Genomic DNA, 13,758 nt, shown 5'->3' with positions numbered 1-13,758 from the left:
CTTAAATGTCAAATTTTGTTTGGCACTAAGCACCAAACTGTAAAAGAAATAACATTTCCCATATAAACAATGCTGCTTTTAATATGAACGTGCTAAAGATTTGAGACAGCCTGGCCATTCCCAGCTCCTGGCAGTTCAATGCAAGGGTAACGCACCGCAAGTGATTTCCCTTCCCACCCACAAACACTGGAAGCGACTGTTCCTATTTAGGTAACCTCTGAAATGTCCAGAGGAAAGGAAAGGGTGACAGGGCAAAGGGATAAAACACACTGAAAATAATGCTCACTGCAGGTGAATGCTACCGTAAACAATATTTTAAGGATGCAGAACTGCAACCAACTATTTCTCCTCAAATTTCCTGTAGCATTGTCAGGATGAATCGGACTGCAGAGAAGAGAGTTCCCTGGAGAATAGCCTTGTGAAGAGCCACTTAGATGCTTGGTGTGGAAACGGGCACCACGGGAGATGCCAAGAGAAGGGAGAAGGTCTCACTGCTGGAAAGGAACAGCAAGAAACAAACTGCAGTGCACATGGGGTGGGGAGCCAGGTACCCTGTAGACAGGGAGACAACTCACCTGAGGCTCACATGGCCACACCTATTTCTTAAAATAATGCTCAGATGACACTTTCTTAATACATCTAAGATAAAGCCTGTAAAACACAGAGCAGCCTTGTGAAGATAGCTAAGCCACGATCCAGGCTCTCCTGCTGAACAGGTTCAAGCTCCCAGACGTCTTTTGCCCACCTCAAGACTGAAAGCTGCTCCCTCACAGCTGTTACATCTCCCCCGTGCCCAACTAGATGATCTTTAAGGTCCATTCCAAGCCAAACCATTCTATGATTCTGCAACGTGCTCTGTCAGCCATGGGCCCAAGGTACGGACCTGACTTCTGTGAGAGGGAAAGTTGATGGTGCAAGTCACTGCAAAGTTCCCCAAAAATTATTCTGGACCCAGGTGGGATTCACCAGCTCTGCAGTTTGGCTGTTAATAAAGGTGTGAGGAGAGAGGAGAGAAAACCCCATACACTACTCATCTTCACACCTCAGACCCTTGAATGGGTACTTCAGAGCACATTTATAGCAAACAATGATCTTTTTCCATCTGAATTGCCTGGTTTTTTTCCAGGTGTTCTTGCCGAATGTGCCTCCCCCCTTATCACGGGCTGGGGGTGGCTTTTCTTGCACTCAGTTCCTGACCCACATTTTCTCCCTCTGCTCCAGCCCCGGTGTGCGTGCTGGTTCTTTCCTTTTGTCACAGTGTGATCCAGTGGTGAGAGACGGGGCCCTCTGTGCTCCAGGAGCAGCCTGAATGTGCAGAACTACCACACTGCTCTTCAGTCCTACCCATATGATTAACATCGGATTCCCCCGGCACTCCCTTATCTTCAGTTTTTACTCACTCTCTCCTGGCTCTTTATCAGCAATCACACAGAGTTTAGCTGGGTCACGCAGGTCTTCTATTTCCACCGTGCCAGGTTTGCATCAAAGAACGTTTTTTTGTTGATGTGACATTGATGCCATTCAACTCCAGCATGAAACACTGCCTTTGGTCTAACAAAAACAGCCATGAGAGTCACCACGTGGCAGCCATATCCAGCCACAGCTAATCTTGATTTCCAAAGCACAAAAGTGCTAAAATGTCAGGCACCTGGGCATACCAGCGCCAGCCAATATAAGGCTAAAGAATACAAAATTTCAAGGGCAGAGCTGAAGCTGTCATTTTTCAAAATTATTTTGCTTCCTTCACTGAAATAATGTACATATCCGCAATACACAAATTACGTTTATTTAATTTGAAAGATAGACCTTTTACACAGTGCAATACAAGAGCACAGTGAGACTGAGAAAATAAAAAGGCAGTTGTGCTGCTGAATTTTAGTAAAAAATTATGCATTTGACAATGCACCTGAGATGTTATTTTTTGTCATGTTAGAGGATATGTTTTTACCAATATTATGTAAAGGAACTTTTCAAAATAAGTCTAGTGGAGGGTTAAATGCACCAAGCTCAGTTCTTAGCTGAGTTTTAGACAATTAGCTGCACTCTGCATGACAGCTATTTTCCTTAAGAGCAAATACAAAGGATTCCATTACCACCTAGAACAGGATACGCAAGATGAACACCAGTCATCATGGACAACTATAAAGGTATCTCAATCACTGCAACCAAAGATACCACTTTGCTGTTTCAACCAAAAGTTTTGTATTTTTCTTCTGGAAAGAATGGGGTAGAAAACAAAATGAATAGTTTTATTCTGAGCTGAATTAATAACCTCTGAACGAGATAACGATCGGTCCTGCACTAGGATTTCGGTGTTACTTTTTATAAAGCTGAGGAAACGCAGAACTACAAGATCATAGATGTAAGCCAAGAAAACAGATGTATTTTCATTGTTAAAGTACAAAAAAAGCTGTGAATTTTGCCTTTGGTTATTTCTGTTTTAGCTTCAGGTTTTCAAATGAACTCAAAACTCCATCAACAGAAAGTGGAATTTTGCCCAATTTCAGCATAAAACCAAGCATGACACAGTTCAGATAATGTAACCACAGGACGCTTATAAATCATTAGCTACAGCCTCAGAAGAGAAAGTAACTCCTAAGTCAAGCTTAGAGTTTACTCACTTGGTCTATGCTTAATCCAAAAGCTCAACCTGTTAGACTGAAGTTCAGGACTACAGTAGGACTAGAATCCAGGTAAACTTTAACGCATTTTTGATTTAACAAGAACTTTCCAGAGATTTTGTAACTGCTGTGACTATATTGGAAATGTCGTATTCCACAACCACAGCAGTTAGAGCTCTGATAAATAAATCAGATGACATTACAAGTGTGAATTTAATTTGAATGATACCAAATGGTGACTCCAATATTCCAAACCATCTGAAGAACGAGAAGAAAAGCAGCTGCTCTTCAGAAAATAACTTACATGTCCCATTCTGTTACAGTTTGTGTGAGCTCAATACTTTTCTACAAAAAGGCTTTTAAGAAACCATTAATAAAAACGCAGTTCTGACTTTCCAGTTGATGTACAGTCATCTCCTATGACAAAAGCATTACAAGGGTGGATTTTGAAAGAGTGTATTGACTGATGTCTGGTGCCTACCTGTCTACAGGTGAAGACTTTGAATTCCGTGGTTTCTTTACTTGGGCGTACAAGGCTTCCACTGTCTGCCCTTCCCTTGGGCTCTGCGGTCGGGCATTCAGCGTTATCGTGCCACTGTTTGAAGAAGAGTCATAGGAAGCGATCCCAGCGTACATTGGGTCCGCATCACAGCCAAACGTCCGGTTAAAATCCTGTATCTCTGCATAGTCACGTTCACGAGCTTGTCTCTCTCGAAATTCTCGAGTTTTCGCTTGAATTCTGAAAAAATTAAAAGAAGGCTGAAACTGATGTTTTCCCTCCCAGTCATTTGAAAGCAGCAGTTAGCAGACATTTTAGGTAGCCCATCTTAATGAAAACCAGTGAAGTGTTTCCAGTTTCAGTTTGCCATGGAGTCTCAGGTTTACCTTGGATATTGAAGCCTGGATCGAAGTAATGCTACAATCAACACTAGTTTTTAAGGAAGAATTCTGATTATCCACTGTCTTTTGTTTCATTACTAAGCTAAATAACGACTAGTCATAGCTGCTGGTAAACAGAGTTTACCTCGTTTCATGCATTAGGATGCCTGTACTATTACCTGACCTGCCTGAGAATGGCCTGATGCCATTTGTACTGCATTGTACTCCATCAAAAACTACCAGATTTAATGGTTCTGATGCATGTATTTACAGAGGAATTTTAATGTACTTTCTTGGCCCAATACTACAAAAATCATACTTCTTCCAGAATTTAAAAGCTTCGTAAGGATAGGACACACACGTATATAATTACGTATGCATGCATGCAATAAGAAGCAGAAGTAGATTCTTTTATGAATCGTTTTAAATGTGCATGTTTTCTTTAAAATGTAAACAAACTGCATCTGGCATCTCTCAAAAGCAGGCAGTCTTTCTCAGAGAGTAAAAACATGTGCCTTATGTTAAAGTTACAAATGAAAGGTGATGCTGTACTGGGGTTTTGTATCTAGGCGCATTTGTTTAGCTGTATCATAAAAAGTGACATAAAAACAGATGACATTTAGGAATCTGACAAACACAAATTGAGCACAGGTCTTATTTTCAAAAGCATGCAAAAGCTATCACTAAAATTTGATCTGGGCTTCAAACTTTCTTTGGCATTTTACAAAATTTGATGTATCGCACACATATGCACAGTGAACTGAAAAAAACACACACATCCCCAACATTGTCTCCCCAGACCAATTTAATGCTCTGTCATCATTGCAAAATGAAGCACTCAGCTGTCTCCTCCCTTCCATTAGTAAAATGTGCTCCTTTTTCATCTAATACAGCCATGGCTACACAGTGTGACAGCATCCATCCATTCAGACTACAGCTCCGTGCACCTCTGTTACGTGCCATTTCCAAAGACAGCTTGGCTCGTTCACCAACTTTTAACAAAAGCAGCCCACTCAAAGCCTCTGACTCTTTTGAAAGTAACTCTTGTCTCTTTTGAAAATAGAAGAGGCTTAAAGTTAGGTAATTTTGACATTTCTGGAAATTTTAAACGCAGCCCCATTCAAGATTAGTCTTTGCAAAAAGAAAAGGGGATATGCAAAGGGTGGGATTCAGGCTGCAAGTAAAGACATCAGAATTTAGGTGCTTGCAGTAGATGAGATTGTGCCAGCTATGTGTGCAGGCTCCATTTACGGTCCAGGGAGCCAGAAGTCAGCAGACTCCAGAGTTTTATGCATCTGCTGCACTAGCTGGTGTCTTCTAGCAAGAAAGGAGTCGTTCAGCAGCTATGGCCACCTGACATCCCGAGGTAATCCTGCTGGACATCCAGCTGCTGGGCAAGGACTCCCACAGGTCCTCGTCACATCTGCCAGCCTCGTGCTGACATCTCAGAGACTGTGATAACTCAAATGACACAAGATGCCTGTGTTCAAGCATATGAATCCAGCCCTAAGTGAGTATGCAAACATCTAAATTTAAGTGTCTTCACCAGACTGAGTCCCAAGCAAATTGTTCTTTCTATGCTAACAAAGATTACCATATCAAAAGAAGGGAATAGGAGGATGGCATGGATAGGCAGACCTATTTCCCCCGCAAATCCTGCAAGTATTGACCAAGGATAATGATTTGTGATACAACTGATTGGCTGAACTCCCTTCAACAGCAAATGCCGTCTACATTGATGGTTCAGTGATTCATTTACATGCCCCGATTTGTACCTCAGTGTTGTTATTCTTTTTATGTCTATTGTCACTGACATGTGCACACAACTCTCTCATACTCAGTCACACGGGAAAGAAAAGCAACCATATCAAAAAGAAAAAGAAAAAAGCAAATAGAAGAAATCTGAGAAAGTTTAACTTAAACCAATGTAATTTTTTAATTCTGCAGTTTTGCAAATACAAAATTATTCTCTTTACTGCTCGCTTTTCATTTTAATAGGGAAAAACGGAAATTAAAACTGTAACACTATTCAACTGACAGCATGCTCCTCTGCAATTTCAGCAACATCAAGCCAGAATCATTTTTTGGTTTTTGTTTAATTTACAGTGAAGAACTACTCAGGCTTAAATCCAAAACCCACTTCATATTTAAACTGTGTTTCTGCATGCCTATTTTTTAAATAAAAATCTAAGTTTTACATAGACCTATGCTCCAAAGCTGTAATTCAGAAATGTTACCATCTTAATCATTTGGAAGGTAATCTATGCAGAAGGAAAAACAGGCCTGAAAATGACCTGCAGCTGTTGATTCCTCTCTCTGCAGGTTTCACTCCCAATTTGTAGTCCTGTATTAATCAAGCTGTGGAGGAACGCATTTGTCTATTGATATTTGTCTTCTGAATGGCAGAAGCAAAGGAAATCAAATTTCGTAGACATTGGTAGATTTAATTTTAATTTCAATGGACAATGTATCACCACATACTGGAACACCGGCTGACACCAATTTGAGACGAAAAAAATATCCATGTATTTTAAATAACCAAAATTTCAGTGTATGAAATCTGACAGTATAGCAATAATGTGGCATACAGTAATTCAGTCAGAAGAAAACACTGTTACCTGAGGTGCTTATAAGAGAGAATTACCTGGTGGTAACAGGTGATACTGGCCTCAGTGTTACACTGACTGCCATGAGAGATGCCGGTGAACTTATCTAACTTTTAACTGTGAATACCATATCACCCTCCACAGGTGCAGAAAGGAGTGTCCCTGTTTCATGTTAACCAACTTTTCTCATGGATCTGCTTTTCGACTACTTAATATGTTTCGACGCAGCACCATTTGCAGCAAGAGCTTTAAGATTTTCCCGTGCGTGGTTCAATGAGGGATACTTATTCCTGTTCAAGTGGGAGAGAACTGATTGTTGAAGTGTTATGCAAGTAATTATGTTCATATCCACAAGGAAATTTTTTAGAATATTTTCTATAATTACTAACACAATGTGTTAATACATATACATAGTATTAAAAATCCAAGTCTAAATGCATTATAAGTCTTCCTGTTAACTATAACCAAAGTACCTAGTGACCATTTGCAGTAAGTAACATTTAACAAAGAATAACCCTAAAATAAAATGAGAGTTATAAGATGTCTGACTATACTGACACCCAAATTGTTCTGATTTTCTGTCTCTTAAGTAATTTTCTGTGCTTTAAGTTTAAACCATTGTGACAAGTCCTATCACTTTCACATGACAAAAGTATAGGTATTCTAATGACCTAGCATATTTTTGAATATTGTTTAAAATTCAGCTTTGGTTTTGCCTTCTCCAGGACATTCTGCATTTAAAAATTATGTCTACAAACCTAAAGGAACCAAATGATCAGGGAAAAATACGTAGACATATGCTTGAAAAGATTAGCAGCTATCAGCTGAATATTGCACTATTCCCTTTGCAATTATAACAGTTTTTAACTTTGAACTTATTTTTACATAAGAACCTGAACTTAATGGAATGTTATTTTCCTATGTTGGCACACACACCCTCCTCCCTGCCCATCCCTTGTTCACGTGTGTGTATATGCATGATACAGCCTAAATCTTTTGCTAGCATATATCACATTAAGTATACATATGGGAAATGCCAGCACAGACTATTGTGGGAAAGATTATTATTATGTAAACACTCTATGCAGCACAGACCAGAACCTGGAATCTGCTCTGTACCTCAGCCCTGATCAGCAATGCTCCTGCTACTGAAATCCAGTATCTGGAGAAGTGCTTGACCACAGTGCTTTGGTTTCACAATGTGGATGTGTTTATTAAGCTGTCTTCACTGAGTTGTATTCCTTCATGACATGGCACAATAAAAATGCATATGTCTGAAATTTCAGAACAGCTGATTTTGAGGATTTATGGCCTTCCTACAGATTTTGTGTGGGTTTAACAACAACAACAATAATAATAATAATGTTTAGCATTCACATAAGTCTTTTATCTTCAAAGAATTTTGCAAAAACTGCTAATCAGTTTTCCAGTGTTTATATGAAACCAAACTTTATAAAATACAAAAGCTACCCCAAGAAGTTTCTAAACCCTTCTTGCTGAACTGTTAATACTGAAAACGTCAACAACATACTGTCATGCTTTTGATACTCAAATTATAATATTCAGTAAAGTATAAACTATCCTCATGCATTTGTGTGCCATTCAATTCAAAAGCTAATGATAACTGCTTCAAATGACAACATTGTTAGCTGCAGAACTTCCTATGATTGTTAGAAGAGCTTTTCATTGCAAGCTAATCCAGTAATGATAGACACACTCATTGTATAGCAATCCTACGCATGTGAAATGGTGGTCACAAAAGTAAGGGAAAAGCTCATATGCTGTTGTCCAGAGCGAAGTCATTCACTTCTTCAAAACTCCTCATTCACTTCTTCAAAACTCTGTGAGAGTCAGCCTTCAGATGAAGGCAACTACCGTTCTAGACACCTAAATTTAGGTGTCAACATATGTTTGGGACTCCCAGAAGAGCTGGTCAAGACTCAGTCACATCAGGCAGATGCCTGCAGGGTCTGGAGAGCCATTCAGTTCAACACCTGTAACGTGGCCATTCCAATGTGAAGCCAAACCCTTCTCCAGGCTCTGCCAACAGTGTGGAGTACCCCTCCCTTGACCACAAAGGGCATTTAGCCATGTAGCTCATTTGTGGATACCAATTAATCGTATTATTCTGAGAGCCCAATCCCAACCCCAGCCAAATATTTAAAGCAGTTTTGTCTGAACTAAACTTTAACTTTTTCCAACAACAGAAAACTCAAATCCCTGGTGCTGGCAGAGCTGTTGCGAGTAAAAACAAATAAGCAAAGCTGGCAAAAGAAGAGAAACTGACCCTTACTTTGTGTAGTGTTAGGAGTGAAATTGTAAATATATTCCCAATCCCCTGACAGCTTCAGTCTCCTTCATATTAGTGATTTAGATCCTTGCAAGAAAACACCTACTTATCCTAACCGATGAACACAGCATGGGAAGGATACTCGTGGCTAGTACATCACATTTGCCATAGCAATGGCAGCAATGTCCTCCCCTAAGAAGTGAAAGTTGGCTGCTGCTTCTGGTGTGCAATTGCTTGGTCAATTCAATTAATCCTCCTGCTGCTGCCAGGATGCAGCTATTGCCCAAGTGATAATCCACAACCTTGTCTTTTCCACCGAGGCTCACTCATTTACAAAATCAGTATTGAACGCTTGCAGTTCCCCATATGTGAGATGGCTGACAATGTTTGTTAAGGATAGAAACAGCATTGTGTAAGGACAGAAGCTAAATGACAAGCCATTCACCGCTGCCAGTTCTCAGTTCCTCTGCCATCAGACTGGCACGCATTGGGATGATGGATTGAAAACAGAGAAAAACAACGACACGTTTATAAAGCCAGTCAGCTTGTTTAAGTTAGTCAGATGGGATGAACACATTCGGTCCAATTTTTGCCAGATACCGCTTCTAATAAAGAGGTGAGGAGGTATGCTGGCCAGTAGCCAAACCTTGTCAAATTTGCCCCCTCCTCCTTTGCCAGTAAAAAATACCTTGCAGGCACAGCGCGCCTCAAACTAAGCCAGGTCTCAGTATTCCTCTTCCCCTCTCCTCAACTGCCTTTAAGGCTTTAATGGCCCTTTTCCTAATTTTTGGCAATCAAGTCAATATGGGAGTTTGTCCTCTCCTGTATTTTTCTTTGACCTTTGTCTAGATACAAGCAGAATTTTTCTGACAACTACTCCTTCTAATGAGGGTACCTTGATTATAGGCATTATTGTGATTTCCCTCTGAACTGGCATATGACACTTAGTTTTTCTTATCATGATTAGGGCTAGTCAGTTATCACAGTTATAACCACCTCTGAGCAAAGACATCTGCTTTCCTGGGAAAATCATCCTCAAGGATCACTGTGGGCAATGGATAATCATGGGCAGCAACTGCATCAGCTTGTAAACAAGAAAGACACCTCCTCTTCCTCATTTGCCCCTCCATTTCGTTCAAAACTTTAGCATATTAAAAAATAAAAAGTCAGAAAATACTGCTATGTAAATATAATTTTTATATTGAAAGGCTGCAGACCAATCATTTTCTAGTCATTGAAAGAAAAATAATACCAGTTCTGCCTTATCTCCTGGGTACATACATGTGTGGCCAGCTGGCTGAAATATGACTGTCCTCTGAGTCATACATGAAGAAACCCATACAAAATGTGGTCAGTTTGCTATGGATAAGCATAAGCATAGAGGAACAAAATCAGAAAGGCCAAGGCACAAAGTGAAATAAAAGTAGCAGGGAGCTCTAAAGATAGCAATAAATCATTGCGTAATTGCATTAGCAGTAAAAGGAAGAGCAAAGAAAAGGTTGCTCCCCCGCATAGTAGTGGGGGAACGATATTGACAGATGATGCTGAGGAGACTTAAGGCTTAATGGGTTTTTTTCTTTGCATCTGTCTTCACTGAAATGGTTGATTGCAAGCAGGTGGCCAGCACAATTGATACTGCCACCAATAACGAAAAATCGCCAATCTAACAGCAAAAGAAGTAGCTAGAAACTGGTTAAGATCATTAAGCTAGTTGAACTTCATCTGACATACACCACTGTCTGAGGAAGTCTCAGACCTTTTTCAGTAACCAGGAGAACTTGTTGAGGACAGCTGAAATATTGGAAAAACTAGAAAAAGTCAACAACCCTCAGAGGACAAGCAGAATTACAGACTTGGCAGTTTAACATCAGTCCCCTTTGAAACAAACTATTGGCAAGCGCAGAAAAGATAACGGGACAAGCAGTAGCCCATAGATTTACCAAGAACAGACATGGTCAAGTCAGTTGGATGTGACTTGTGAACAGAGCAGAAACAGGCTAAGAAAAACAGCTATGGGATGGTTTTAATATGTTAAACCAGGCAGTTCCTACAGAGAGTATCTCTCAGCAATTCAGAGTCACGCCAGATGGATGGATGATGGATCGAGACATTTCCTACCTGGATCTCTCTCTCTGAATGTACTCATGGTTTTCATTATTAATTAGGATACTACTGAATCTGCAGAAAAACCAAACGAAGGAACTTTGGAGGAAAGGATTAACATTTCAAATATTCTTGAAAAATAAGAGTAGACTTCCAAAATGCCATTAATTTCAATAACAGAAACTAGAAGGTAGTTTACATAGTTGGAATAATTAATTAAGCATACCGATTAGAAGTAGGGGAAAAATCTGCAAGCTGATTTTTCAGGAATGGATCTGGAAGTTCTACTGGATAACAGATACAGGAGTGAGCAATGTCAAGCCAGAGCAGAGACATAACAGCAGTTTCTAGATACATAAGGAGATAAGGAATAATGTTTTCCATCTCTAATGCAAGTACTAGGTATTTAAACTGCAGCAAGAAGAACTGAGAATAGATATTGTGGGCACAGACACTTTCTAACAAAGAGGTAGCAGAAGTTGTAGAGTCTGTGTCATTGTAAACCAAAAAAACCCAGGATGCACAGGATGCAACAAACATCTTGTGCAAATGGCACACCCAGGAGATCCTACCTTGGAAAAGTGACATTATGTCTCTTCTGGATTTGTAACTCTGCACCTATTTCTTACATATTGGTTCTACAACAACAGAGAAACGTAACAGGGGCTACATATAAAAAGAAAAAAATAATAAAATATAGCCACTCACCACCTTGTAATTAAAGAAATGCACCTACACAGTCTTAATTTTCTTTCTCCTTCAACAATGACAACCTATCTGCTATGTGATACTTACTGTCTCTCTGATGTTTCCCCATCTCAAATCCCACATGCAGAAGAGACACAGGATTTAAAAACCTTTAATGAGCTACAACCCAGAATGGCTGTAGTAAAAAAAAAAAAAAAAAAAGGGGTGGGGGGGTGGGGAGGTAATAAAGGTGATAAATTGATTACTGTAAGTGCCCTAATATATTGAGGAGAACAACATGCTTGTTTTTATTAAGAAGTTATATTAAAGAAGGCAGCAAAATACAAATGAAGATGTAAAGAAATGTAAAAATGCAGAAGAGAAAGTAAACATTATGCATAAAGACAGATGAAGTGCAAGCACCAATTTGAAACCAAGTGACATTGACAAAACTAAAGAAGACATTAGAATAATTTCCTATAAGCTTGTGAAATCTCTCATGTATTTCACCCCTACCTTTCCTTATCCCCTGACCTTCTTGATTCATCCTTTGTCTTTCCAAAGTGAAGATACATCCCCCCAGCAGAGTATCTCAAAACTGCTTTCTTGGATCTTGGAATAATCAATTGAAAATCCCTGCTTATTTTGATTTTTAAAATCTGTAAATTACCATCTTACTGTATTTCAATGGAGCTTTTAGATTACTCTGCAGTTAACAGTCTGCAGCACTTTGGGGTGGAAGGTACATCTGCTATGTTATGTTAAAGGGTATGTTTCAATCACAGGCAAATGTATCAGGTACATAGGCAATACAGATCCTCCTATCTCCAAAACAAGCACTACCATGAATGAAATTTTCTTTCCTTATTTTCATGTCTGATTCAAGGGTCAGTGACAGTGCAGGATCACCCAGATGGGCAACCGGGACTGTTATCCTGCTGGGAACCATGTTGCATCAAAGAACATCATTGCTGTCTGTGAGCAAAATGGAATTTAGGGTTGGGGTTTTTTTTGCATTACAAAACTGGCCAGAACAGCTGATATTTATACCTATGACAAAAGTTCCCTGATCATTAGATTAATTTAGCTCTAATCACTTATTTATCTCTTTTGCTGGACTGAAGTAGAAAGGAAGGTGATCACGAGAGTCAGCTGTTGCTGAAACACAACTTGGAGAAAGCTCCTGCTTGCATCACTCCCCCCTTTAAGAGCCCTGGTTTCCTCTCTCATGCAGGCTTTCTTGAACCTTTCTTCCCCTATTTCCACCCCCACGCCCCCACCCCCCCACCCCCCCTGCAACTGGAGAACATTGCCAGAAAGCAGTACTGGTGGGTAAAATCTCTGCAGTTATGTGTGTAAGAAGCAGCTGTTCCTGTATATGCAAGAAACAAATGACACAGGCATACCATGTATCATACCATATATCAAATCAATCATTCCCAGATACTACTGGAAGTAACTGCAGGTCCAGCTACAATACTGTCATCAGTTAGTTGAGACGAGCCTGTCCAGCATCTACACTCCTCTAGCTGAAGTCTAGTGACAGAAGTGGGTATAAAATTCTGCCACTAGCTCTATTTCAGATCCATTACTCCGTGTTTCTAGAGTACTATGTATAAAGTAGCCTAATCCTGAAGTTGGAAAATGAAACAGTCTGAAGTGACAAAAAATAGAACGAAAAACCCCACAACAAAGCGAGGGATTGTGCGAATCTCATGCACTAAAGTTTGAAGTTGAAAGAAAGGGAAAAGAAAAAAAGACCCCCACCAATAGAGAATTTAGCTTATAAGTCATCTATCACTCAAAATCTGATGGGTTTTCAGTTCTGTTCAACTCAATTACACTAAGTTCAGTAAGTTAATAATTATGGTACAGCTTTTTTAATTCTCAAGTAAGTATCTGCTACAGCAACTCTACCACTAACAGCACAGTTTATGTGGCATCAGAGGACACGCTGCTGCCTTATCCTGAAGTTCTTGGCATCCTGAAGCGAAACACATGTTACTGCCCTTACTTAGAACTGAAATTCCTAAGACAGCGCTGAACTTGTATGATCTGCAAGACAACTTAACCAAATTTGTAATTCAAACTATTGTAAAGACCACATAAATTATATTTGAAAATATATTGCAAGAGACTTGGCTGGACCTCGCCCAGTACAGTGTCTTGAATCACTGCAGAGGAAAAATAAACAAAATATACTTTCAGCATGATGTCTTAAAATCTTCATACTTACAATATATAGTTAAAGAAAGTGAAGACTTTTGTTTAAAATACTACCTCAGCAACTATTATTCCACAAAACCTTCAATTTGCATATCTCCCAAAGAAGTCAGTATTTTTATGAAGTGGAAACGGTCTGAAATGTTTTTCCAGAGCTCAATATTCTCATGCTTCATTTTGGTGCTCTCTTACAAAAATTACTGCAATTGATTTGTTTTCATGTACTGCACCCTCATCCATTATGTAAAAAAACACTGCCAAAAACAATGCTACAAATCTCAGTGAAATTAGAATATCCCTTGACAAGCAGACCCCATCTCAAAATAAATGAGAATGAGAAACACATTGC

At 39.5% G+C, this 13,758-nt stretch overlaps 1 protein-coding gene across 17 annotated transcripts in view; it reads right to left on the bottom strand.

Moving 5' to 3' along the window:
- Window positions 1-13,758, bottom strand: part of PARD3 (par-3 family cell polarity regulator) — a 457,718-nt gene that overhangs the window by 97,284 nt on the left and 346,676 nt on the right. For all 17 annotated transcript variants that reach the window (XM_037383395.1, XM_037383393.1, XM_037383391.1 and 14 more), the window contains one exon: window positions 3,103-3,360. In XM_037383395.1, coding sequence (XP_037239292.1) covers window positions 3,103-3,360 — 258 coding nt within the window. The remainder of the gene's footprint in view (window positions 1-3,102; window positions 3,361-13,758) is intronic.

This window comes from Falco rusticolus, chromosome 4, assembly GCF_015220075.1.
Source record: "Falco rusticolus isolate bFalRus1 chromosome 4, bFalRus1.pri, whole genome shotgun sequence".
NCBI lineage: Eukaryota > Metazoa > Chordata > Aves > Falconiformes > Falconidae > Falco > Falco rusticolus.
The sequence above is the reverse complement of the archived record's forward strand: the minus strand, read 5'-3'. Positions and strand labels throughout refer to the sequence as shown.